We start from the raw sequence: 25,047 nt of genomic DNA, 5'->3' as shown, positions 1-25,047 counted from the left end.
TAGTTAATGCCAAATTCTGTTTTGTTTTTTTTTTTGTTTTTTCCCCCTCTGACATGTTTAAAAGTTTTTATAGTTCTGATAGTAATTAACTTTATTGACTAGCAAAGAATTTTAACTGAAAATAAGCTCCTTCTAAGTGATAGATCAAAAAGTTTGTGAAAAGGATTATACGTTATTGTGGCAGTGAGAGGCAGTGACCTGTGTTTTTTATGAATTGTGTGTAGAAATTGATCTGTTCTATCGTTACTCTTCTCCCAGTTCATGAGTCACCTCAGTGTTCAGGGTTGCCAGTATAATATCTTAAAGAAATGGTAGTTCGGGGGACAACAAAAAAGGGTGTGTGTGTGCAAAAAAAAAAAAGACGGTAACTGTGCAAAATGGTACTTTCCTAGCAATGAGCTGTTACTCATAGTCTTTTGTTAGTTAAGAATTTGATTGCATCTCATAGCATACTCTGTTACAGGAAAGATATTTAAGTTTAGGGACCCGTAACCAAATCACTTCATATATCCAGTGCTTGAATTTTTGTCCTATGGCTTTTCTGAACAAGTATGTGTGCAGTTGTTATCTGACATGCAGATCGGAGATTTCTCAATATATAACTTGGTACTTGATCAAGCCTTAGAGGATGGTGCTTTATATCTGTTTTTTATATCTCCAAATAAATACAGGTCATGGATTTATGTTGTTATTCTTTTAATTTACTGTTTGCAGAAAAAGTAAGACATTCTGTAATAAGAAATTCTGTACCATTGGCCATGGGCTGTCTGTACAATAGACGCATATATGTATTTGTCTTGGATGACTGGAACAATGGGAATGTAATTTTCTCCAGGACCGAATGTCCTGGAAGACAGGAAAGAGAGAAGAAGAGAGGGATCAAAGCACTGATCCCTAGGCTTCCTGGCTGGAAATTTAAGGAAGAGATTTCTTGGTAATATTCCAGCTTTGATGAACATTACTACTCTAGCACCTTGGTCAAGTAAACCTAAACCTGATGTTAGTATAAAGATTTAGCAACGTTTCAATAACGTATACCAGACTTCTTTTTTCTTTGTTTTTCATGAAGCTATTAAGATTAAATTTGCCTGTATAAAGTCAGAGTTTGAAACAAGATACTGTTCATCAGTGGGTATGTCTTTCCTGTTGCAAAGTAGAAGATCTCAGTTAAGCAGGAACAAGGAGATCCTGCTGCTCAGTCACAAGTGTCTTACTCGTATTATCTTGCCTGGTTGTGAAGCACTCATCTAGGAGCTCAGTGGGAGCTTTTGGGAGCCAGTGCCACTCAGAGGTTGCTGCAATTCAAGTTTTTCTGGTCATTTCTCAAATCTGCCTCTACTATTTTTGATTCCTGTGCTAAAGTTGCAAATTTTTTCACATGGGCCACAGGGACCCTAGGCATTGGACAATGTGGGACTCTCCAGAGCATAATATGACAGGGCTTTGATTTGAGCATGTGTAAGTTCTGATAAATAAGTATCTTTCCAGTTAGACTTGTTTAAGTGCTTTGGTTTCTTAATGTCATGTTAACTCATTTCTTCATGCTGAAATTTATATAGAAATCCAGATTTTTGGTTTATGTTGGATTTTAAATCTGCCTTTTGATAACAGAAAATTTAGTCCAACTCCCTTTGAAGCCATTTGGCATTTTTACTTACCTATTATTCATTGATAATAATTTTCTGTCTCATTAGGTGAGATAACTGTTACAAGATTTTTATTTCTGTGAAGAATGTTGAAACTACAGCAGATACCCTGTGCATGAATACCTGATTTAAAAAAACCAAACAAACAATATAAGTTACTCTTTTGTCTTTCAATATGTACAGTGAAGACTGGCAAATGTCGGGATCAGGGTCAGTATCGGGAACTGGTTCCGATTCTGAATCAGAGGAAGACAGGGAGAAAAGCAGTTGTGAAGAGAGTGAATCTGACTATGAGCCAAAAAACAAGGTCAAAAGCCGGAAACCTCCAAGCAGGTAAGAAGTCATGCATTTGGATACTCTGGTACTATTTCTAATAAGCAATTGAGTATTTACTACTAGTATACATGCGAATGAAAACATTAATGCTTATTAAAAAAAATGAAGTTTTTTTTAAGGCTACATAAGATGTTAATATACTAATGCTTTCTAGTGAATACCTTTCCTGTCTGCTGTAACTGAAAGTGGAGTAACTGAGCATTCATGAAATACGTGTGTTCAGAAAGCAATACCGAAGATTTATAGTTGTCCAACAAACATCATTGTTGTGTCATATCTTACTGTCTTCAAGAATTAAGTCAAAAAGTGGGAAAAAGAGTGCAGGACTGAAAAAGAGGCAACTTGATTCATCAGAGGACGAGGAGGAGGAGGAAGAGGATGATGATGATGATTATGATAAGAGAGGATCTCGTCGCCAGGCAACAGTTAATGTTAGTTACAAAGAAGCTGAAGAAACCAAGACAGATTCTGATGATTTGCTGGAAGTTTGTGGAGAAGATGTCCCACAAACTGAAGAAGATGAATTTGAAACTATAGAGAAGTTCATGGATAGTCGAGTTGGCCGAAAAGGAGGTATTTTTTCTTTTTTTTCGGTGTTCTTAAGATCCTGGAGTGCATTGTGGTACAACTTCAGCAAATGTTCTCAGCTGTAGGTCACCTGTGAGGTTTATAAACAGCAATAATGTTAAAGTTACCAAAAAGTCATCTTGTTTTGTCTTTCATATTCATAAGGATGTTCCTTTTTAAAGTCCCTTCTAAGTGTTGCAAAGTAAAATGTGGAAGAACTGCATACCTAAGTAGAAAATAAAAATGAAGTGGAAGATAGCTCCGTATTGCATAAATGCATACCATGTTGTTACACCACTGTTTGGACAGTTTAGTGATACTTCATCAGTATAAATTATATGCAGTGGAGTGGAGAATGTGGACTAGGTAGGTGAGCTGACTAGTAATGTGAACCCTGAAAGATGGTGTTGGCAAGGCTGAACCACTGAGGTTACGATTTCACTTATTGCTGTACACATTGTCTCAGTACAGTACAATATGTGGAATGACTACAAAATGCATCTAAAATTTCAGTGGTGCACTTGCATATGAATTCTTAAAACTATTTTGTGAATAGTGGTAGGCATGTTATATTTCCAGCAATAATGGGAGGGATGCAGTATCTAGCAGTTCTGCTTATGTGTTTGAATCTGCAAATTAGGATTCTAATTATAAAAACAAACACAAAAAAAATCCCCCAAACCCTGGGCCCCTTGCACTTCAGAGCTACCTTTCTCCATTAGTTATACCCAATCTCTAAAGTTTCTGACCCATCTCAGAACTTGCACTCTTCTTCCTCTCAACTTTTTTCTCCCGTGCTGTCCCAAATTCTAGCGTATCCTGCTCCAATGCATAGTGTTACTGCTGTGGTCAAAGCCTTTGGAACTAAGCTTCTTATATTCTTCCTGCCCAGATGATGTTGCTGCTTGTGCTGTCTTTTGCTGTTGCCACTCTCTGTTGCTTAATCTGGCCCTTGCAGCTTGCTGGGCTCATTTCCTTACCTGGCTGTCCTCACAGAAATGAGCCTGTTTCCTGCTGCTGCTAGTATGCTTCAGCTGTGATAAAGACTGTACTTAATTAAAAATTTTCCCAGGTAAGATAACAAAGGCAGAAAAAGTAGTAAAACATGTTTAGGAAGAAATAGATTTATAGTATGCCTAGTAGTAGGTTATTGACATCTCAAGGCTGACCAAGCGTAACGTCAGATGTCTTTTGTATGCTCAGAGATGAGAGCAATATAACAGAGAAGACAACAAGTAGTGGAGCATTCCCTGATGATCACTTTCAAAACTAGGAATGCCAAGAAAATTCTCATGAGAAAAGATAAGATATTGTAGGTTAAGTGCAGAAGTTTTCGTTGCTTTTTTGATTCTCTTTTGACTACTTGTGCATGTGTTAACATATCTACGTCGTAATTGTTCAAATAAGAGTAATGACATGAGAGCTGTAGGTACTCGTCAAGTGTATGCTCATCTAAAAATATCACTAATTGCTTTTCTACACTACATTTGTTACTGGTTAACATATGACAATGAACACTTAATTAAGGCTTATGATGTGGTTTCTTTCTCAGCCACAGGTGCTGCAACCACCATCTATGCAGTTGAGGCAGATGGTGACCCAAATGCTGCGTTTGAAAAGTCAAAGGAGTCAGGAGAAATACAGTATCTTATTAAATGGAAAGGTTGGTCACACATCCATAACACTTGGGAAACTGAGGAAACACTTAAGCAACAAAATGTTAAAGGAATGAAGAAACTGGACAACTACAAGAAAAAGGATCAGGAAACAAAACGATGGTGAATATTTTTATGTAGACTTCCACGATACTTATTTTGTAATGTAGATGTTCTGTTGTGTTTCTGAGACCTGTTACCTCTTTTTGAGGGCATAATTTCAAGTGTTTATGCAAGAGGAAGACAAAAACTCTAAAGTTGAAGCCTCCTTAACATGTTCCTGTAAGATAATCTTCTGAACCTGATTTTAGTGTGTGTGTGTTATAAATGGCATTTTAACAAGATGGGTAGTGTTTAAAAATAAATAATAAATTGTACCTTTTACTAATTTTGTCATTACACTTTGATCAGAGTTCTTCAGGAATCGCTGCAGAGATTAATGTTTTCTTCGTGCATTAGCCCATTCCAGATTACTTTGAAGAATTCAGTTTTCTTGGCTCAAACCTGAGGTTCAAGCCTGAGAATAAAAATCTGAAGAAAGCCATACATTTTAAAGTCACCTTTTTGGTGTTCAGTTTTATTAGTATGTTTAAGATAATCAATGAATACTGGTGGGATTTTTAGCAACTTAATCATAAGATGGATTCTTATGGAGTGAGCCACCCTGAATACTGTTCCATGAAAATACCCTGTAAAGTACACTACTTACTGTTGAGAATAGGTGTTCTGAATTACCTGCATGACTAGTACCACCTGTAGCTGTAGTAGTTGTGTCTCTTGGTAAGCTTTCTCAGTCATTAATGATGAGGTACCTAGGCTAGATGCAACAATTTTGTAGTAGGAATTTCTAAGCTGTCCCTTCAAAGAAGCTTTCTAAGCAACATTCCTGTGATGCTTACATTCAGAGCTTTAGAGTTGCCAAACTTTCTTAGTTTTAGAACTATACAGTGTAATAAGTGTTGTAAATTAATTCCCATTACAGGCTGAAAAATGCTTCCCCGGAAGATGTGGAATATTACAACTGCCAGCAGGAGCTTACAGATGATCTACATAAACAATATCAGATAGTGGAAAGAATAATTGGTATGTTAAAAACTTGAGGACAGAAAACAGTGTTGAGAATTCTGTATGTTCACTGCTTATATGTTGCATTTGTAGTTAAGAAATTTAGAATGTTAATATCACTAACTTTTTAATCCAAAACAAAACTTCGGGTAAAGAGAAAAGTTGTCATACTGTCTGTGCTATGAAGCTAGCTTATGTTGTCTTATTACCTAAAATGAGTGTTTTCATAAGATAGAAAAGTAAAATGCTGATCAGATATCTCTGGTGTATTTCTGCAGCTCATTCAAATCAGAAATCAGCGGCTGGTTATCCAGACTACTATTGCAAATGGCAGGGTCTGCCTTACTCAGAATGTAGCTGGGAAGATGGTGCGCTCATTGCCAAAAAGTTTCAGGCACGCATTGATGAGTACTTCAGCAGAAATCAATCCAAGACCACTCCCTTTAAGGACTGCAAGGTGAGTTTGTAATTTGCAATGGTTTTATAATCAGTTGTACTGGGTCTGGCTGTGATGGAGTTAATTTTCTTCATAGCAGCCTGTATGGCCCATGTTTTAGATTTGTGACCTAAACAGTGTTGATAACACACTAGTGTTTTGGCTGTTGCTGAACAGTGTTTGCACAGTGTCAAGGCCTTCTCCGTTTCTTGCTATGCCTTCCCTGTTATGAGTAGGCTGGGGGAGGGCAAGGGGCTGGGAGGGAACACAGCCAGCACAGCTGACCCCAACTGACCAAAGAGGTAGTCCATGCCATTTAATGTCATGTTCAGCAATAAAACTGGGTGGGCTGAGCAGGGGGTTCAAAGGTGGCTGTTACTTGGAGACTTGCTGGTCGTCAGTCTGCTGTTGAGTTGATGTGTGACTCCCTTTCTGTCACTTCTGGGTGGTTTTTTTGGTTGTGGGTTTTTGTTTTGGTTGGTTGGGTTTTTTTCCTTCACCCAGTAAACTCTTTATTTTGACCCACAAGTTTTTCTCTCTTGCCCTTTCGATTCTCTCCCCTGTCCCATTGGGGAGTAAGCAACTGGCTGGCATCTTACTGGCTGGCCAGGTTCAAGCTACTGCATCAGTTGTGACAGTAAAAATGTGAAAATCTTCTATGAATGTGGAGATAAAATACATAATATGAAATATTTTTTGAAGGTTGTTCAGAATAGTAATAATGATATATAGTAATATATATGGAAAATACCACTACTAAGAGTAGCTTTTTGTAGATAGCAGTCCCCTGTGTTTTTACTGGCATTCAAAGATGGGCTTGTTTAGTATTGTAGTTTATTTTAAAAGTAAACTTTGGGTAAGTTAATGTCACTTCCGTTGTGAAATTTAGATTAGCAATCAAACTAATTTCAACTTGCAAATTGTTTGGTCTTTTTATATGGCCTAGTTTTCGTCAGTGGATAAAGGCTAGACTTGGTGACCCAGTAGATCCCTACTGCTATTTTTTTCTATAGGAAGACATTTTGGTAACTTCAGTCAGTAGTAGGACTGACGATCAGTTTTCTTTTGACAGGTTCTAAAACAGAGGCCAAGGTTTGTTGCACTAAAAAAACAACCATCTTACATTGGAGGACATGAAAGTTTAGAGTTAAGAGATTATCAGTTAAATGGATTGAATTGGCTTGCTCACTCTTGGTGCAAGTAAGTATAGTCTGAAATGAGTTTTTCTGTTTGTAAATTGTAAGTGTTTGTAAAACTTTGAGATTGATTTTTCTGTATTTTGTTTTAAGATGGAGGGTTTCATGCAGTAAGCTCAAAGTAGAGATCTGAGGGGAGTTGTTTTGCTCTAAGTAGTACCAAAGCTTACCATTCCATGGGTGTTCTCAAAAAACAGCTAAGCTCTGTTGTTGCTCTGCTTTTAGATTCATATGGGAGTAAGTCATATTTTTAAAAAACAAACAAACCTAAAACAGTAAAACCAGAAAACCCTTCTGAAATGTCAACATTAGTGTTACATTTTTAAAATTAGACTCAGGAGGAATAATTGCAAGCTTTTTGTTAATTTAATTAAAGTATTAAGTGGGGACGGGGGGTGGTGGAAGCTGTTTTTAAGGAGAAACAATGGAAATAAACTTCTTCAAGACATATAGTTGCAAAATCTTGCAAACTTGTATGAGTGGCTTTTATGTTCAAAAGATAATTTCTTCTTGTCCAATCCCTCCCCCTCTCTACACCCCCCCCCCTAAATTTTTTTTAGAGGGAATAGCTGTATTCTTGCGGATGAAATGGGTCTGGGTAAAACAATACAAACAATTTCTTTTCTGAACTACCTGTTTCACGAACATCAATTGTATGGGCCTTTCTTGCTGGTCGTGCCACTTTCTACCTTGACATCTTGGCAGAGAGAGATTCAAACTTGGGCTCCTCAGATGAATGCTGTAGTTTACTTAGGAGATATAACTAGCAGAAATATGGTGAGTATCTTTCTTTATCATTGGAAACGCTTGTAGATAAACAAGACTGACTTCATATTCCTGTCCTCTGCTAATCTCCAATATTTTGGTTAGGACTGAGCAAGTACTTACTGAAACACTGTGTTTAAGATGCAAATTGAAAGCTTAGATTTTGATCTGGTATAAATGCGTGTGAAAGATCTCCTTCCTGCTCAACAGTGAACAGGATTAAGAATTTAGTCTTGCATTTGAAAACAAATTATCTTCTGCCATATGATTATTTAGGTGTGTACAGTAAAAATAAATATGTAAGCAAGCCAGTCATGATCTTAATTTATTTCCTGAAAGGTTGTTGGTTTGTTCTCTGAATGTTAGTAATCTTAGCCATTAAAGTAAAAAATGTTTTGTAGAAATTCTTTGCTGTTGATTCAGAAGTTTAAACAAAATATTTTTGGAGGTTGGAAGTTCAGTCTTGTGTACGTTAATATGTCGTGCTTCTGTTTTGTGATCATATTATTGTATGTCATTAAACATTTCCATTGCTGCAGTACTTAAATTAATGCCAGTCAACAAGACCTTTTTTCTTTAGCTTATAGTTCACTTGATTCTTTTTGTAGATTAGAACTCATGAATGGATGCATCCACAGACCAAACGATTAAAATTTAACATACTCCTAACAACATATGAAATTTTGCTGAAGGATAAGGTAATCACACTTCTTCGGGGAGATAAAAGTCATTTCTCCAGTGTAGAACTCTCTTTAGACTTGGATGTATTTGGGTTGTGGGTCATTAAATTTATGGAGATAAAGTGATAGCTTTTGCTTTTGGAAGTATGACAGTGCGTGGCTTGTTTTTTTGGGTTTGGGGGGGGGGGAGGGGAGTTAAGCACTTTTAGATTTTTTTGTATGTGTGGTGAGGCTTTCAGCCTTTTTCCATTTCATGAAGTGGGTAACACTTCTCTTTCTCCAGTTTGCTTGGGATTCTCATTACTGTAACAATCTCCTCCCATCTTCAAGAGCTATACTTATTTGCAGACCACCATCAAGGAACTGAAAAAGAACCCAACCCCTAGCCCCAAACATGATACAAAACTCTGAAATCCCATAGAGTTTTTCTTTGTTATTGTGCATATAGTAGTATATGTATTAATGCTGTCTCCATAGTGGTAGCGCACAGAATTATTGCTAATTCTTCTAACAGTATATGGAAATTTTTATAGATAGTCAAGAAGCAGAACATTTTTACTTCATTTTTTTGTACATGCTGGGAAGAAGAGGTCAACAGTGGTGGGGTTTTTTCTGTCGTAAAAATTAATGTGGGTCAGACTTTTGGCCATTTTTTTCCTTTTAAACTTAATTTATACTTTCTTGGGATGCTTGCACAGCCTTTCATTGAATCTGGCAAATGTAAAAGCTATAATTAGTACTAAAAACATATAGCTGTCCATATTTTATTGAAATAAACAAAAAAATGATGGTGTTTATAGCTTGATTATAAAATGTGGGTAATTATGCAATGTGTTTATTTGTATAATGTTCCCCTCTCCTCCATTTCTTTTAAGTCATTCCTTGGTGGTCTGAATTGGGCATTCATAGGAGTTGACGAAGCTCATCGTTTAAAAAATGACGACTCTCTTCTGTACAAGACTTTAATAGACTTTAAGTCTAACCATCGTCTTCTTATTACTGGAACCCCTCTGCAAAACTCCCTCAAAGAGCTTTGGTCTTTGTTGCACTTCATCATGCCAGAAAAGTAAGGAAGAGTTTTACCTGATTCTTTTTAACGTTTTTTTGGTCAAGTTTCTTATTGTGAAGTAGTATAGTGATTTGAAAAATCAATACAAGTAGAGAATCATACTGAAAGATAACGTAAATATTATATGTAAAGTAGATGCATATATTTTTTCATGCTGCTCCTGATAAATAATGCTGGTGGCAGTTGTCATCTTTTTCCATTTTAGCAGTCCACAAAAATGATGGATTGATGTATGGGTCAGAACCTGGAAAAAAGTCTTCATCTTAGCCTAAGAGGAAAACAGTGTGGATTTACTCTGGGGAAATAGAATGGAATCTTTTCTGTGCTAGTACTATTAATGAAAAAAAATTTGTACCAAGATGCCCAATATCCTGTAGTTCAGTCAGATAGCTGGTTTTCCCGTACGGTTTGCATACAGTAAGCTTACTGTATTGACCTTATTTTGTACTGACTTCTGTTTATACCTAAGATAAATTAGAGCTCATGTGTGACAGCACATGTTCCTGTCAGGCATCTTGTAAATGCCAAGCACCATAGCCCATTTAGTTTGAGCTATGGATTGTACGAACTTCTTCAGAACCTAGTAAGAAAAGCCACTATGGTCTAGTACCCATTCTTCATTTGATCATGAAGTCTGTTCTCCTAGTCAGTTAGCACAGAGGATAGTTACACTTCAGCTAGACCATACAAGCTGCAAAAAGTACATTAAGTAGTCTCTTGTTCTCTTGCACACCCTCCAGCCATGCAGCTGGTTTTTCATGCTGCTCTTGATAAATGTAATAATGGAATTTCTGCAACCATCTAGGTGAGTATCCTTGCAGAAAAAGAAAAATGTTTAGTTTCCACTGGGGAAGTTAAAATTCAATAGTTTTCATTCTGTAAATGTTTTTGGAAAATTCCGTTCTTCTATTTACAGGCAAAGTATTTGGAATTTCTTGTGAGATGAAAATTCAGTAATTGGATAAATTAAACAGAAGGGAGTGGGGAAGAAATCCAAATGTGTGTGTGCTCTTGTGTTACGTTTATACACGTTCTGTGTTTGTGTTATCTTTCTTCTTGAATTTTGCTTCTTCATGTCATTCACAGTATGACACTATTTTGTGCACATTCTTTATTATGTTGAAGGTTTTCCTCCTGGGAAGATTTTGAAGAGGAGCATGGCAAAGGGAGAGAGTATGGTTATGCAAGTCTTCACAAAGAACTTGAACCATTTCTGCTGAGAAGAGTTAAAAAAGATGTAGAAAAGTCTTTACCTGCTAAAGTTGAGCAAATTCTGAGGATGGAAATGAGTGCATTGCAGAAGCAGTATTACAAGTAAGTAACAACTCTTTTTAAATTGTGCTTTTTTTAGTGATATGTCTACATGCAGTTTACTGAAGTATAATAGTTTTTATAATGCAATTTGAACTTGAGGCTTCTAGAGTTTCACAACAGTAAAATTCTATGAAGCAAGGACTCAAGAATTACACTGGTCTAATGTCTATTCATTTAGCTTCTTTTGATTGGCATGTTAGCACATTCTTTTGGGAGCTGCTTTTTTTCCTTTAGCTTGTTCATATTTTGAAAGCTTACATATGTCTTGCTTCTGCATGTGGCTAGAAATTACTTACATTGTACATCTTATATCATAGGTGGATTTTAACCAGGAATTACAAAGCCCTCAGTAAAGGTTCAAAAGGCAGTACCTCAGGCTTTTTGAACATCATGATGGAACTCAAGAAGTGTTGTAACCATTGCTACCTCATTAAACCACCAGATGATAATGAATTCTATAATAAACAGGAGGCCTTACAGGTAATGTCACTTTTTAATTAAAAAAAAAAAGTTCTGTTTTACATCTCTGATAGTCACACAATTTTATAGTGCTCTGGCAGTTTATTAATTCTTATTGAAGTATATTAAGAAAAAACAGGTTCTCTGGAAAATGTGCATCCTGGGTTTTACGGGTAGGCGAATTGATTTTTGATTCTTAATTGGAACTGAATAATTGACAGATAATTGACTAAATAAAATATCCCCCATTTTAATTACAATCAAAGTAAAAAGGAAATAGTTTGAAAGAGGCTGTCTATTTTCATGCAAAATAAACTTGAGACCTATTTTAAACCTAAGTAAAATAAAGCAGGAAAGCAGGTAAATGTAATGTGAGTGGAAATGCATGTGATTGGCAGTGATACGCCAGCAATCTATGTGATAGCAAAGTGATCTGCAGAATGCTTTTAAGCCTTTTTTATGATCAAATACTGTTCTCTGTATGCCTGCAAACAAGGAAAGTGAAAGGAAATGAAAGTAACAAGCATCCAAAGCTCAGTCTGATTTTGTTGTTGTTGTTCTAACAGATGAAAACAATTATCATGTCTATCAAAGATGTTCTGTTGGGTGTTTTTTTAAGGTTAACTAATATTTGTACCAAAACTGTTAAGAAGCACAGCAACAGATAAGACGACTGTTGTTGATGATGCAGTTTATACCACCATAAGTGTTCCTAAAGATTGGGTTTTTTTCTGTAAGATTTCAAGTTGATAACTTAAATACCTTCCCAATACTACTAGTTTGTGCAGTGACAAATATTCTCCTCCTTTCTGGCATAAAAAATAAAAGCACCTAACTCAAAATTTAGCATTCCCTAAAATTCTATCCGAAGTGTCTTCACCTAAAGAGGCCTAGCATTTTCAACATTAAATTTCACTTTTGCTTGAGTTTCTGTTCTAGTTATTCCCAATGGAGCTGAGAAAGCTTAACAGGCTTTAGGTGGGTTACAACTTTAGGCACCACAAACAAGATTCCTCTCACTTTATCTTGCCTGAGAAACTTGATTGATAGGCTGTTTTTAAAAAGACTTAGAGAGTTAAGCAGCAGTACTTCTTTCTTTTCAAAAGATGGGAAGTGAAGAGAAAGTAGTTCTAAGATAGTTTTTTCTCAGTCTTATATTGTTTTGATTACCAAATTTTATTTTTTACTTGGCAGAAAAGAACTTGGGCCTACATCATAACTGCTTAAATTTTTAAGCCCATTTATTTACTTCATGTTTTGATGAGATGTTAAGATATGACTTTGAGAGGGAACTGAACAATGCATTTCCTCTAAAAGTATGTGAGTTAGTAATCCTGTTGATTTCAGTTAGAATCAACTAAACTAAAATTAGAGTAAAGTTTTGTGTTCAGTTAATGCTGCATACTAGTAAATTTATATAGCAGTGTTGTCTTACAGTCACATGAATTTGGCGGTTTTTTTTTTCTAGGAGACTATATATTATATGCACGTTTTAAACTATAAAATTCTGAAGGAATGTCAGTTTGCCTTTTTTTTTCCTTCCCACAGAAATAGAAAGAAAAGCAAACCTCGAATGAATGTCTAACCAGTGTGTATTACTGTTGAGATGAACATATTTTGTAATATGTATTTCTTGGGTTTTGTAGCATTTAATACGTAGCAGCGGGAAACTAATCCTTCTTGACAAGCTACTGATTCGTCTGCGAGAACGTGGCAACAGAGTTCTGATTTTCTCACAGATGGTGAGGATGCTGGACATCCTAGCAGAATATCTGAAGTATCGTCAGTTTCCCTTTCAGGTAGGAATCTTGGTGGTAGTAGCCAAGAAGTTTTGATCTTGAATATAAGAAAAATCTTTTCTTTACTCTGAGGGTGGCAGAGCACTGGAACAAGTTGTCCAGAGGTTATGGAATCTCCATCCTCTGTGACATTCAAAAGCCACCTTGACATGACTTTGGGCAACCTGATTTCACTGTCCCTGCCTGAGTAGGGGAGTTAGACAAGATGACCTCCAGACGTCCCTTCCAACCTCAACTGTTTTGTGATTATGTCATCTTTACCATTTTGCTTAAGAAAAGATATAAGAAAAAGTGTTCTTTTTCTAGAAAGATTGGCAATTGCGATATGCTAAATAGTATTTTGAAATTAAACTGATGAATTAAAAAATTATGTGAAGTGTTGTATTACTTTTTTGTCCTTCACATAACAGTTTTGGCAGTTGAGAATTCAAGTTGCTCTGATTTAGAATATAGTATAAGAATTACTTTTTAACTGTAGTATTCAATCTCTTTAGAGACTTGATGGATCAATAAAAGGGGAATTGAGGAAACAAGCGCTGGATCATTTTAATGCAGAAGGATCAGAGGTATGGTATTTTTTTCCTAAGGAATCTGTTTTATTTTTTCCCAAGAGATACAAAAAATATTGCACAAAAAATGAAGGCTGACAAAAGTGAGGAATATATCAGTAAAGTTGAAAATTCATTGTTGCCTAGACTATAAGGTTACATCTGCTAATTTTTTTCTTTAAAAAGAGGTTAAGTAGAAAACACATAACAAATGAAAATGGTATTTAATCAGTTGTGTAGCTATATTTTTTTTCTCTAATGCTCTTTATCAAAGTAATTTTAATTACTGTATATATGCTGCAGAAATTTAGCCTCAGCCTTGTTGCTGTGTAGAACTTAAGCCAACGATGTTTACAAGAGCATTGAACTTAGACAAGCAGTTAGCATCAAAAACATCCTTTGGTAATGGGCAGAACTAACTTGTGTATATCCTTGTATGAACAATCATCTTTAATTGTTTCAAATCTGGCTTCTGTTATCTTCATTTGTTGCCACCTACTTACTTGCCCTGGAAGAAATAGTGAAGAACTGATTTCTAGCCATTCTTTGTGAGCAACCTGTGAATATATAGGTGTCTGTTACAGATTCTTTCTTTTCTAAGTTGGAAAATTTGTAGCTTATTTAGCATTCCTATAATGCAAGCCATTCCATACCTTTGATCAGTTTAAATCTTTTGTCTTACATTGGCAGATTTGGGGGAGAGGAGGTTGCTCTGGGGTTTGTTTTTTTCGGGGGGGGGGGGGGGGGGGGGGTGTTCATTTTTTGTTAGTTTCTTTTAAATCAGTAATTGAAAGATAGCATTTGTCAGTTGCTGCTGAGCTTGTTTCTGCTATGATGGAGGGAGAAAGACTTACCTGAAGTTTACATCATGGAGGTATTTGTTAAATACAGAAGTTAATTCTGTTTCAAACTTCTAGCATAGACATTGTTGTCTTTTTCTGAAATCTTTGCAGTTACACTGTATATTTTTTGAGATGAAGAGGAATTTAAACTTAATGCATTTCAAAAATGGAGGCAAACAATGTATTTGTGCAGCAACAAAATTACGTTCTCAGTTTTATTTTTTATTTCTTTCCTAACAATTCAGGACATTCCGTATAGTTTTTGGCCATTACTGAACTAAGGTCTACATGGAAATTTCTAACAATTCTCAGGACTCATTCCTGAGCGTAGTGGTTTGCTATTTCCTGTAACTTTACTGAAAATTGGGATTTTTTTTTTTTTTTAAAACCTGTTTTACTTTATCTTGAATTTTATATGTTGTTTTATTGCATGTCTCAAGATCCTTCTGCAGTCCTTCATAGTTGTCTGAATGAATAATTCAGTATCATCTACAGGCTTTTTCAGCTCGTTGCTTATTCCATTTTCATATTGTTCATGAATATGTTGAACAGCATTGAACCTGGCAGAAGACTTTTGCTTCCTATCTATTAACCAGTTACCTGTAGGCTCAAGCATCTTCCCTGCTCTGACATGGCTGCTTAGTCTTCCAGGGCTTGGAGCAGGGGGTATGGGAGAGGGACTTTGTAACATACAAGGTTTTAATGGTAGGGGTTTTGTACTTTTTGAACAGTCTTTTGTTTGTTTGGGATTTTTTGGTTGGTGATAATCTTCTCGGATGCTGCTTCCTTTAAACTGTTGAGAAGACAGTAACTATTTATGAAAGAAATTGATATCAATGTTTGCTTTATACTTAAAGAAGCTTTAACTATAGAACAGTTACGGAATTGGTAAAAGATGATTTTGTAGTCTGCACCACAGACTACATAAACAAGTGTCATGTTGGTTCCTTTAAGAATATTACAACTATTGTATATAAAACTATTTTTTTATGATTTCAGGACTTTTGCTTTTTACTGTCTACCAGAGCTGGAGGATTAGGTATCAACTTGGCATCTGCTGACACTGTAGTTATATTTGATTCTGACTGGAACCCACAGAACGATCTGCAAGCACAGGCTAGAGCACATAGGATTGGACAGAAGAAACAGGTATGCACATTCAGCTTTAAGCTCCAAACCTGAAGGAGGGTTCCATACAGTAGCTCTCCACTCTGTCTGCACCATTCAGCCTTCACGTAGTTTTAAGAATAACTAATACTTGCTGCATATGTCCGAAAATGTTAGTAATGCTCATTTAACTTTCTTTTCTTAAAATTTCCCTATACGGAGAGATAATGTGGCAGCTGTGGTGTATGGATGGGAGAGGGAGAAGAGTTGTGGGCTTGTCTGTCCCACATTCATTGGCATCATGTCATTCTGGAAAATAACTGCTACATCAGGCACATCCCCCTTGCTTAAATATTTCTTAGTTCTCTTCAGGTTTCTTCCTTGCAGAAGACACAGTAATAACTGGAAATACGACAGTTTTGCCTGTGGCAATGCTTGTGCCAAATCACTGAAGTTTAAAAAAGACAGGTCTAAGAGTTTACTTCTCTGTTTTTTTTAAAACACTTATGTAAGACTGTGGTAACATGATTGAACTAGTATTTCGTATTTGAAACCAGTCAATAAATTCATAAGATAGGTAGTGAAGACTGAGATTTCTCCTTGTTGTTGCTTACTTTTTTGAAAATATACATAGGTTAATATTTATCGGCTAGTCACAAAAGGATCAGTAGAAGAAGATATTCTTGAAAGAGCCAAGAAAAAGATGGTGTTAGATCATTTAGTAATTCAGAGAATGGACACTACAGGGAAAACCGTACTACATACAGGCTCTACTCCTTCAAGGTATATTTGTATTTATTTCCATATCAATTTACCCTTAAGTATATTTGACAAATAAGTAAAAATGTAAGTTATTTTACCTGGTTAATGAAAGATAAAATAAGGTTAAATAAGTAAAGATGCAAAGTATACTGTCTTTGTAGATTTTTATTTGCATATTAAATATATATATTAAAAATATATATATATACATAGTTTTTACTTAACAGTAAAAAGGCGGCTTAATTTTGACCCATGATTATAGAGAACTTTTTCAAGTTACTAAGATAAAATGTTTTTCCTGAAACATCCTTTATTTCAGCTCAACACCTTTTAATAAGGAGGAGTTATCAGCGATTTTGAAGTTTGGGGCTGAGGAACTTTTTAAAGAACCTGAAGGGGAAGAACAAGAACCCCAGGTAAGTAGTGTTTCTGGACTAGATAGATAAAACAACCGAAAATATATATGAATTATTTCATTGTAAAGAGAAACTTCTTTTTTAGGAAATGGATATAGATGAAATCTTGAAGAGGGCTGAAACTCGGGAAAATGAGCCAGGTCCATTAACTGTAGGAGATGAGTTGCTTTCACAGTTCAAGGTATTGCTCTGTTCCCTACCTTCTGCCATAATGACACTTTCCTTTACAAACAGTACTATTTTTCTTCTGTGTACCTATCCATCTCTTCATTCTTATAAAATAGATGCCTCAGTAAGTCAACTCAGTATCTCTTTCTAATAAGATGTCTTTTCACCTATACAGGATAGCTACCATCAGTATAAAAAATTAAAAATACATGATGTATTTTGCTAATAAAATAAGACACACTTATAATGTGTTAATGATTAGAATTCTAGGTAGTTTGAACGTGTTAATGATTAGAATTCTAGGTAGTTTTTTGTTTTATTTACTGCCTTTGTTGTTAAGCAGCTGTGGTATCATTGAACACAAAATATAAAGTTTGCATTTCTTAGTCGATGACTTCTAGAAGTAGCTTTTAGGCCTGAAGTAAACTTGAATGCCAGGTATTTTTAGTGTTATCAGTTAAACATATTATAATTTGGGTGCAAAAAAAAAATGCAGAGCATGATGTATTTGTTTCGATCAGTAGATTATTAAATAGCTGTCCTGCTGATCGTTCATTTGCAACATATTTTGATTTCTACAGTGTATGAATGTTTTTGGTTAGGTTTATATTATAGTTTCACATTAACTCAGGCATCCACATGTTATTAGCCCTATTTTGAAGGAAGTTAAAAAACAAATCATACAGCTATCAGGGAGGTGTTTCTTCATGCATCTGTATTAATCAACTTTTAAAAGAAGAAAAAGATTCTCATCTTTTCTCATCTTAGCCCATGTTGCATGCAGTCTGTGTCTGTTTCATAAATCTAAAAATACTTTCATTAGAGACAGTGTTTCATGAAGCATTTTGTATGTATAAATTTTATATATATTATAAAACAGTAGCATATATACAAATACATAAAATATGTAAATGCTTAAAATATGCCATCTAGTTTTTTGTTTTCCTAAAATATTAGTTGCTCAGTCTTTTTCAAGTAAAGTCATGTATTGATTTGATGAAAATACCTATATTCTGATACACAAGGTGGCCAACTTTTCCAATATGGATGAAGATGATATTGAGTTGGAACCAGAAAGAAATTCAAGAAATTGGGAAGAAATCATTCCAGAAGTCCAGCGGCGAAGAATAGAAGAGGAGGAAAGACAAAAAGAACTTGAAGAAATATATATGCTCCCAAGGATGAGAAACTGTGCAAAACAGGTGTCTCTTGGTTCTGACTGACTTGTACTTTTATGTTGTTGTTGGGTGTTGGTTGGGGTTTTTTTTTTTCCTTTTCTGAACACATTTTTGACAGGCGACGTAAAACTTTACTGATGTTTGTCAATCACATAGCTTTGAACTACTTATTCTGAAATTCCAGATCAGCTTTAATGGAAGTGAAGGGAGGCGCAGTAGGAGCAGAAGATACTCTGGATCTGATAGTGACTCCATCTCAGAAAGAAAAAGGCCAAAAAAACGTGGAAGACCACGAACTATTCCTCGAGAAAATATTAAAGGATTTAGTGATGCAGAGATCAGGCGGTAAGATATGGGGGGACATGCATGTTTGAAGGGACAAGACAGATTTATTATGATTATTATTATAGAGCTTGAAAGTACAGAAGGCAGTTTATTTTTCCTGAATCTATTTTAATTTTTTTTTTATTCTGGGCACTTAATGTTTTACCTTGTGTACTTTGTGGTGCTGACATAGTGAACTGTCACGGCAAGAATTTGAACCCATTTTAATGAGGGATAAAATTAATTTTGAAAAATATTCTTTGTTGTTTTAAATTTGTTAATTCCTGCCACTCAAAAAACAGTTGTTACAATGGGTGAGCTTGCTTTTAACATACAAGCAAAAATAATCTGGTTCCCATCATTTTATCTAAAAACTGCAGTGCTGAAAGAGTATGTAAATCTTTTTGGTGACAACTACAAAAATTTGAGTGGATTTTGTTTTATTTTAAAACTAATTGACACTGTAATTGAATTAATGTAATATCACGCTTTTTTAAACTAAAAAAATATAAAGTCCTGTACAGCAGGTACAAAATCTTGTACAGCAGATCCCTTCAATATTTGGTGCTAAAACATTTTTTTGGTAGAAGGAGGAGGAATTGTTTTGTTTTACCTTTTTTGGGTTTGTGAAATGCTACTTTGCTTCTGAAATTTAAGTATGCATGTTTCTCTAAAATGCTGTAAGACTTGGAAAATATTGGTTAGAGAAATAACTTTAAAGATCATTTTTGCCTTTCCATTTCATCTAAGAACACAGCGAATTGGTACTTTTTTCAAGGCTATTCCTGTGCTTGCACTAGCAATTTGACACCTTGGTTGTTGAGGAAATTTTCTTTCTTTTTTTTTAAATTATTTTTATTTATTTTATTTTTATTTCATTTCATTTCTATCCGGGGTATCTCCAGTTTCTTTCCATCACTTACACATTCCTACAGAGGGTATCTTTCTTGTCATATTTTCCAAAATCTTCAAATCACCTGTTGCAGATTGCTCCTTTTACTAATAAGGCATAACGTAATGTCTGAAATCTCTATTTACTGTAAATCCACATTAAATTTTTATGATTAGACACATCCAGCTGCTGAATCTTCTGTTTTGTGAAATTAATAAAGCAATTTCTGAAATTAATTGTACCTTCTATTGTTTTATTTACATCAGTTCTTAAACGAAGAAAACTCTGACGTGGTTTAGGTTATCTGGATATACTAAGCTGCCCTACTCTCTCTACATTCCCTCCCCCCCCATTGTCTATATAGGATTATACTAAGATTAATAATTTTATTAATACAATTTTAAAACCAATGTAGTTAGTTAAGCATACATTTAAATGGCAAAATTGTTTTCTGTTACTAGGTTTATCAAGAGTTACAAGAAATTTGGTGGCCCTCTTGAAAGGTAAACTTGTTTGATTATTATTTGTGTACCAATTTGGAACCTTGTTTTAATAAAAATTAGAACAATATACCAAGAAACCTTAGACTGAAGAGAAAATACAGTGTCTAGTCTTTGCCTTGACTATAACATGACTTCAGCTTAATAGCTTCCCTTTCTTCATGTATGGTACGTATGCAAACAGCCACGCAATAACCCTTTCAATTTGCAGGACCACTTACTCTCTTTCTTTATACTTTACCTGCTGTCTTGTTTAATCTTCATTGGTGGTGATCATTCAGTTGTCTTGTTTGATAGCCTGTTGAAAGCCTATCAGTTTATCCACTGACTGTCAAAGTTAGTTTTGCATTTTCCTTATTGTCAGTTCTTATTTTTAAGCTTTCTTTATTATTCCATATTTTAAGAAAAACTTCCCAACCTTATTTTCCTTAAAAATATTTATAGTCCATATGAACATATTATATACAATAATTCCTTTTCTTTTTTTAAAGAGACATACAGTAATTTAACTCAAAACTATAGGGTTAGGGTCCTTTACAGTTCTTTTTGTATTGTCCTCTGATACCTGAATCACTTTTTTTTTTTTTGATCAAAATTGTACACAGCATAGCAAATGCAGGTGACTGATAACTTACATGATCATTCCTCTAGTTTCAAAGTCTGAAGGAGTCATTCACAATTACTAAACTTTCAGAGCTATAAAAATATGTATGTGTTTTATTACAGGTTAGATGCTGTAGCTAGAGATGCTGAGCTAGTTGATAAATCAGAGACAGATCTTAGACGTTTGGGAGAGCTTGTACATAATGGATGCATTAAAGCTTTAAAGGACAATTCATCTGGACAAGAAAGAGCAGGTACAATGTGTTCACGGGGCTTGACGGGCAATAAAAAAATGTCAGAAGTCTGAATTATTCTTGCACTCTAATCACAACAGAAAACAGTTTTGTTGGGGGAAAATATAAACAAAAATATTGGCATGCTGGGTGATCTTAAAGGTTTATAGTAAGATGCCTTTTTTGTTTTTCCCTTTCTGTGTGTGAATTGTCATTGGAGAATGCAGTATGTTTTTGCTTTACTGTGAAGTTTAAAAGTGATCTGTTACTCTCTGAAAGACTTCTTGATTCTGGAGCTTAATTCAAGCATTTGGTTAAGAAAAAGTAATTTGGTGTAATTGAATGATGCTACAGCAGCAAACTGTCTTGTTTTCTTTACATTTTTCTGTATGATATTCATAAAAGTAAATATTTTAATAGCTTTGTCATTTATTTTAAGGAGGTAGACTTGGGAAAGTTAAAGGCCCAACATTCCGAATCTCAGGAGTGCAGGTGAATGCAAAGCTAGTCATCTCTCATGAAGAAGAGTTGGCACCATTGCACAAATCCATTCCTTCAGATCCAGAAGAAAGAAAAAGGTACTGATTTTTTTTTTTTTGTTAAAGGAAGTAGTAATGTAGAAAACTTTTCAAGTTTTATTAGCTTTTTTCAGACAACTTTGACTCAAAGCACACTGTGACAGCATTGTCCCTCTATTCGCTGTAAGGGCTGGCAGCAGTAACCTGCTCCCCATCTGTTCTTTCTTCCCTTGCCGTAGAAAGTCAGTACCGGCTTTGGCTTCTCAATTATATTCACTGGGGACTGTGTTCAGTTACTAATAATAACCAGGACTAGAATTCAGGCTTGCTGAGGAGCTGCTGTATGTGTCATCTCTGCGTGGGGGGAAAGCAGTATCTGTCAAAGAACAGCAGTAGTTGTTTGTTTCTACCCTCTGAACTTTTTCCCTTGCCACCTTGCGTATCACAATACCTAAACTATCCACTTAGTTAGCAGTTACACTTGGATGATGATTTATGCTTTTATTCATGGTTAGCCAACTCCATGACGCAGTTCAGGGCCACAGACAGATGTCTGTTGTTCTTCATATTTTAGTCTTGATCAGCCTTAAAACACATTTCACTGCTGATTTCAATAAATACTTCATAGAAATGTTAAAATATAATGATAAATGTTTGGATTAATTTCCTAAATATACCAGCATCTTAGCAGAGAAAATAAATCTTGTTACATGACTTTTAGTATGTTCCCTTCCCCCTTGCTAACCTTCAGAAGTAAAAATTCCTTATTTATCTTTATAATTTATTTCTGCTAGATATGTCATCCCATGCCACACCAAGGCTGCTCATTTTGATATAGATTGGGGTAAGGAAGATGATTCCAATCTGTTAATAGGCATCTATGAATATGGTTATGGCAGCTGGGAAATGATAAAAATGGATCCTGATCTTAGTTTGACACAGAAGGTATGTCATCTACACCATTTCATCAAGGACTCTTTTTGTTTAGGTAATAATGCTACTAAGAACAGTTACTGAAAGAGCTTATTTTATGATAACTGAAATTGCAGAGACATTATACATCAGTTGTACTTCTTAGTATCCTTCTTGTGGTATATTACTAGATTTTAAGGTCTTGTGTATTCGGTTGAAGTATGCCTTCTTGCAGTCAATTATGTTACCGTATTTCCTTGTAGTTGGACCTCTGTCATTTGAATTTTTCTTTTCAGTCTTTTCCTTCTCTATTTTAGATGTTCTGGTTTTGTCCATTTTGTGTTCTTGAACTTTGGGAAGGGAGGTTTTTCTAGAGATTTGGTTTCCCCATCCCCACTTAATCCCCAGGTTCTTTACTTGAAGCTGTCTGTCACTCACAACATGAGAATAGCTGTACTAGAATTAGTGCAATAGCTCCTTAGCAGTAGTGAGCAATAGGTATTGAGGGAAAGACTGGGGTGAAGTAAACTTTGTGACAGTGCCAACAACCTATAGTTTTGGGATTTGAGGACCCGGGGTTGTGTCCAAATTAGTTTAATAATGATTCCTACTCCTGCCTTCCATTAATTTGTCTGTTTTTTAAAACCACCCATTTATATTTTTGGCATCTGCAATATCCTGTAGTGAATTCTGCATTTAGAAGATGAATGAGGCAGAGCCAGGAGTTCTGTGGGTGACTGGTACAGGAGCTCAGAATTTCTTAGATAAACTATCAGAGTGGAAACAGAAATCTGAGGCTGGTTTCTTGAGTTTATTTTAAAGTGTGAGGCAATTTCCAAGACTCTGCACTGGCTGCGTGATTGGAGAGAAATTAAAACGTTTAAGAAATTTTCCATTGCTTCAAGCATGCTGGCATATTTGCTAGGTATAGTTGAAGCGGATTGTTTTCTACCTTCTTTTGCACAGCTTTTTCTGTTCTGTGTGCTCCAGGCTAGCATCTTCCAAATTTGATACTATGTACTCATAGCTGTGATACTACCGTTGTTCTCCTCAGATTTTGCCTGATGATCCAGATAAGAAACCCCAGGCGAAGCAGTTACAGACCCGAGCAGACTACCTCATTAAATTACTGAATAAAGACCTTGCAAGGAAGGAAGCACAAAGGCTTGCTGGTGCAGTAAGTAAAATTTGGCATTCATTAGTTAGATAAAACAATATGCTTCACATCAGCTGATCCTATTATTTTTCTTTTTTAGTTCTGGTCTTTTTGTTTGTGTAGTATTATTCTGTATTGCTAATCATACTACATGAGACTAAGTCAAGAAATTAGTTGCAAGTTTCATACTGTATTATTCTCTTATTATTTATATGTATTCTCTACTGTTGCACTATGCTCTGTCTCCAGTCCTGAGAAAAGCGGTGGTCATTAGTGGCAATAAATAAAATAAAATGAACCTCTATTTGATGTAAAACAAAAATGTGGTGCAAAGATGCTTGTCAGTTGACATATTAAATAGACCTATTTGCATTCAGGGCAATTCAAAGAGAAGGAAAACAAGAACTAAGAAGAATAAGGTGATAAAGGCTGCAAAAATAAAAGAAGAAATAAAAAGTGATTCTTCACCACAACCCTCGGAAAAATCTGATGAAGATGATGATGAGGATAACAAGGTAAATATCTTTCATATGGTAAAGATGGCTACTTAGTTCTTCTATTAGTGTCAATTTCTATTTTATCTTCTGTTTGACTTAATAAAATTGAAGCACCTGAATGTCATCCTTTTCCTGTGCCACTATAGTTGATGTTGCATCAGTACAAGCACATGGAAGACTGTATCTATTTTAACTCAATGATAAGCCAGTAGCTGAGGAATTATGAGTAGTTTTCCAAATTTTATTATAAAAAAATGTTGTGGTCTAATTACAAGTGGCATTGCTCAGTTTCAGCATTCTTTAAAGACTTCAGCATTGTTTCTGCTAGAAATGCAAACCTAATGTAACACACAATTATAAAACTAATGTTTCTGGCTAATGTGCTATTACTACTGATAGTGATTCTTCAGGTAAAGTGTTTTTTATTCAGGCTCAGGTAAAAAACATCAAGCTCAATTAGAATGAGCAGCATGAATAAATGGTATTTCAAGACTTGCATGTGAAAGCTCCTGTATATGGCATGGCTTTCATTATCCAAAAAGACTGTTTAACTGGCTATTTAACCTTGTTGTGTTCTGTTACTTCTGATGCATTCCTTTAGGCCTCTGCTTTTGTTGAGTCTTTTTATTTCTAACATTTATCACAGCAGAAACCACTAGAGATAAAAATCTAGGTAAAGTTTAGGGTCATGTCACACCTAATTTTATGATTTTGAAAGTAGCTTAAATAAAATCAGTACAAATCTGTACGTATCATTAAAATACTTACTACTTGCTTTAAAATAAACTAAATTGAAGTGTCATATGTAATCATTTTAAACTATTACAAACCATTGTAATTGTCATTCACTCTAGAGGAAAAGATACTTCTGCAAATACATAGTTAAAACTGAGTCAGCCTTAACCATGATACATCTATAAAACCAGTCATTTTTTAACTAAAGCATTCGTGTATGTATTTAAATTGTACCACGAAGAATAAAATGAAAAGCCAGAAAAAAAACCCCAACTTTGAATGTAGACCAGCTTACGTTTATAGATACAATAATTTGTCTGGAATGTAAGACTAAGAACTGTAAGTGTTGTCACAGTTCCCAGCAAATTAACATGGGCAACTGAATCATAAAACTAAGCAAATTAAGTGTTCAGACTACTTAAAAAATGACTGTTAGACTTCATCCCCACTCAAAACAGAAGACACTGCCAGTCAGTTGATTGACTTGTTATGTTTTCGGAAAGTGCCTAGAATGCTGTCCCCTTTTTGTATATTTAATAACAGATTTTCATCACTTTAATACTTTTGGACACAGACTAACAATTGGACTTCTGAAAACTGGACTATATACAAAAATGGGCTTTAACCACCTAAACGGTTGGCTTTAGTTACTTAGCTGCCATACTTACT

The 25,047-nt window shown here is 35.2% G+C and overlaps 1 protein-coding gene across 5 annotated transcripts in view; it reads left to right on the top strand.

Moving 5' to 3' along the window:
- The window catches only part of CHD1 (chromodomain helicase DNA binding protein 1), a 66,095-nt gene that overhangs the window by 30,140 nt on the left and 10,908 nt on the right, over positions 1 to 25,047 (top strand). For all 5 annotated transcript variants that reach the window (XM_076361575.1, XM_076361574.1, XM_076361572.1 and 2 more), the window contains 25 exons: positions 1,830 to 1,979; positions 2,275 to 2,555; positions 4,102 to 4,327; positions 5,187 to 5,287; positions 5,548 to 5,726; positions 6,778 to 6,905; positions 7,462 to 7,678; positions 8,275 to 8,364; positions 9,222 to 9,412; positions 10,541 to 10,729; positions 11,047 to 11,209; positions 12,835 to 12,987; positions 13,482 to 13,553; positions 15,377 to 15,526; positions 16,119 to 16,267; positions 16,566 to 16,662; positions 16,748 to 16,843; positions 17,856 to 18,032; positions 18,193 to 18,353; positions 19,686 to 19,727; positions 20,451 to 20,581; positions 21,000 to 21,138; positions 21,873 to 22,023; positions 23,045 to 23,167; positions 23,524 to 23,661. In XM_076361575.1, the coding sequence (XP_076217690.1) occupies positions 1,830 to 1,979; positions 2,275 to 2,555; positions 4,102 to 4,327; positions 5,187 to 5,287; positions 5,548 to 5,726; positions 6,778 to 6,905; positions 7,462 to 7,678; positions 8,275 to 8,364; positions 9,222 to 9,412; positions 10,541 to 10,729; positions 11,047 to 11,209; positions 12,835 to 12,987; positions 13,482 to 13,553; positions 15,377 to 15,526; positions 16,119 to 16,267; positions 16,566 to 16,662; positions 16,748 to 16,843; positions 17,856 to 18,032; positions 18,193 to 18,353; positions 19,686 to 19,727; positions 20,451 to 20,581; positions 21,000 to 21,138; positions 21,873 to 22,023; positions 23,045 to 23,167; positions 23,524 to 23,661 (3,694 nt within the window). The remainder of the gene's footprint in view (positions 1 to 1,829; positions 1,980 to 2,274; positions 2,556 to 4,101; positions 4,328 to 5,186; positions 5,288 to 5,547; positions 5,727 to 6,777; positions 6,906 to 7,461; positions 7,679 to 8,274; positions 8,365 to 9,221; positions 9,413 to 10,540; positions 10,730 to 11,046; positions 11,210 to 12,834; positions 12,988 to 13,481; positions 13,554 to 15,376; positions 15,527 to 16,118; positions 16,268 to 16,565; positions 16,663 to 16,747; positions 16,844 to 17,855; positions 18,033 to 18,192; positions 18,354 to 19,685; positions 19,728 to 20,450; positions 20,582 to 20,999; positions 21,139 to 21,872; positions 22,024 to 23,044; positions 23,168 to 23,523; positions 23,662 to 25,047) is intronic.

This window comes from Aptenodytes patagonicus, chromosome Z, assembly GCF_965638725.1.
Source record: "Aptenodytes patagonicus chromosome Z, bAptPat1.pri.cur, whole genome shotgun sequence".
Lineage (NCBI taxonomy): Eukaryota > Metazoa > Chordata > Aves > Sphenisciformes > Spheniscidae > Aptenodytes > Aptenodytes patagonicus.
Note: the sequence above shows the minus strand (reverse complement) of the source record. Positions and strands in the feature narration are given on the sequence as shown.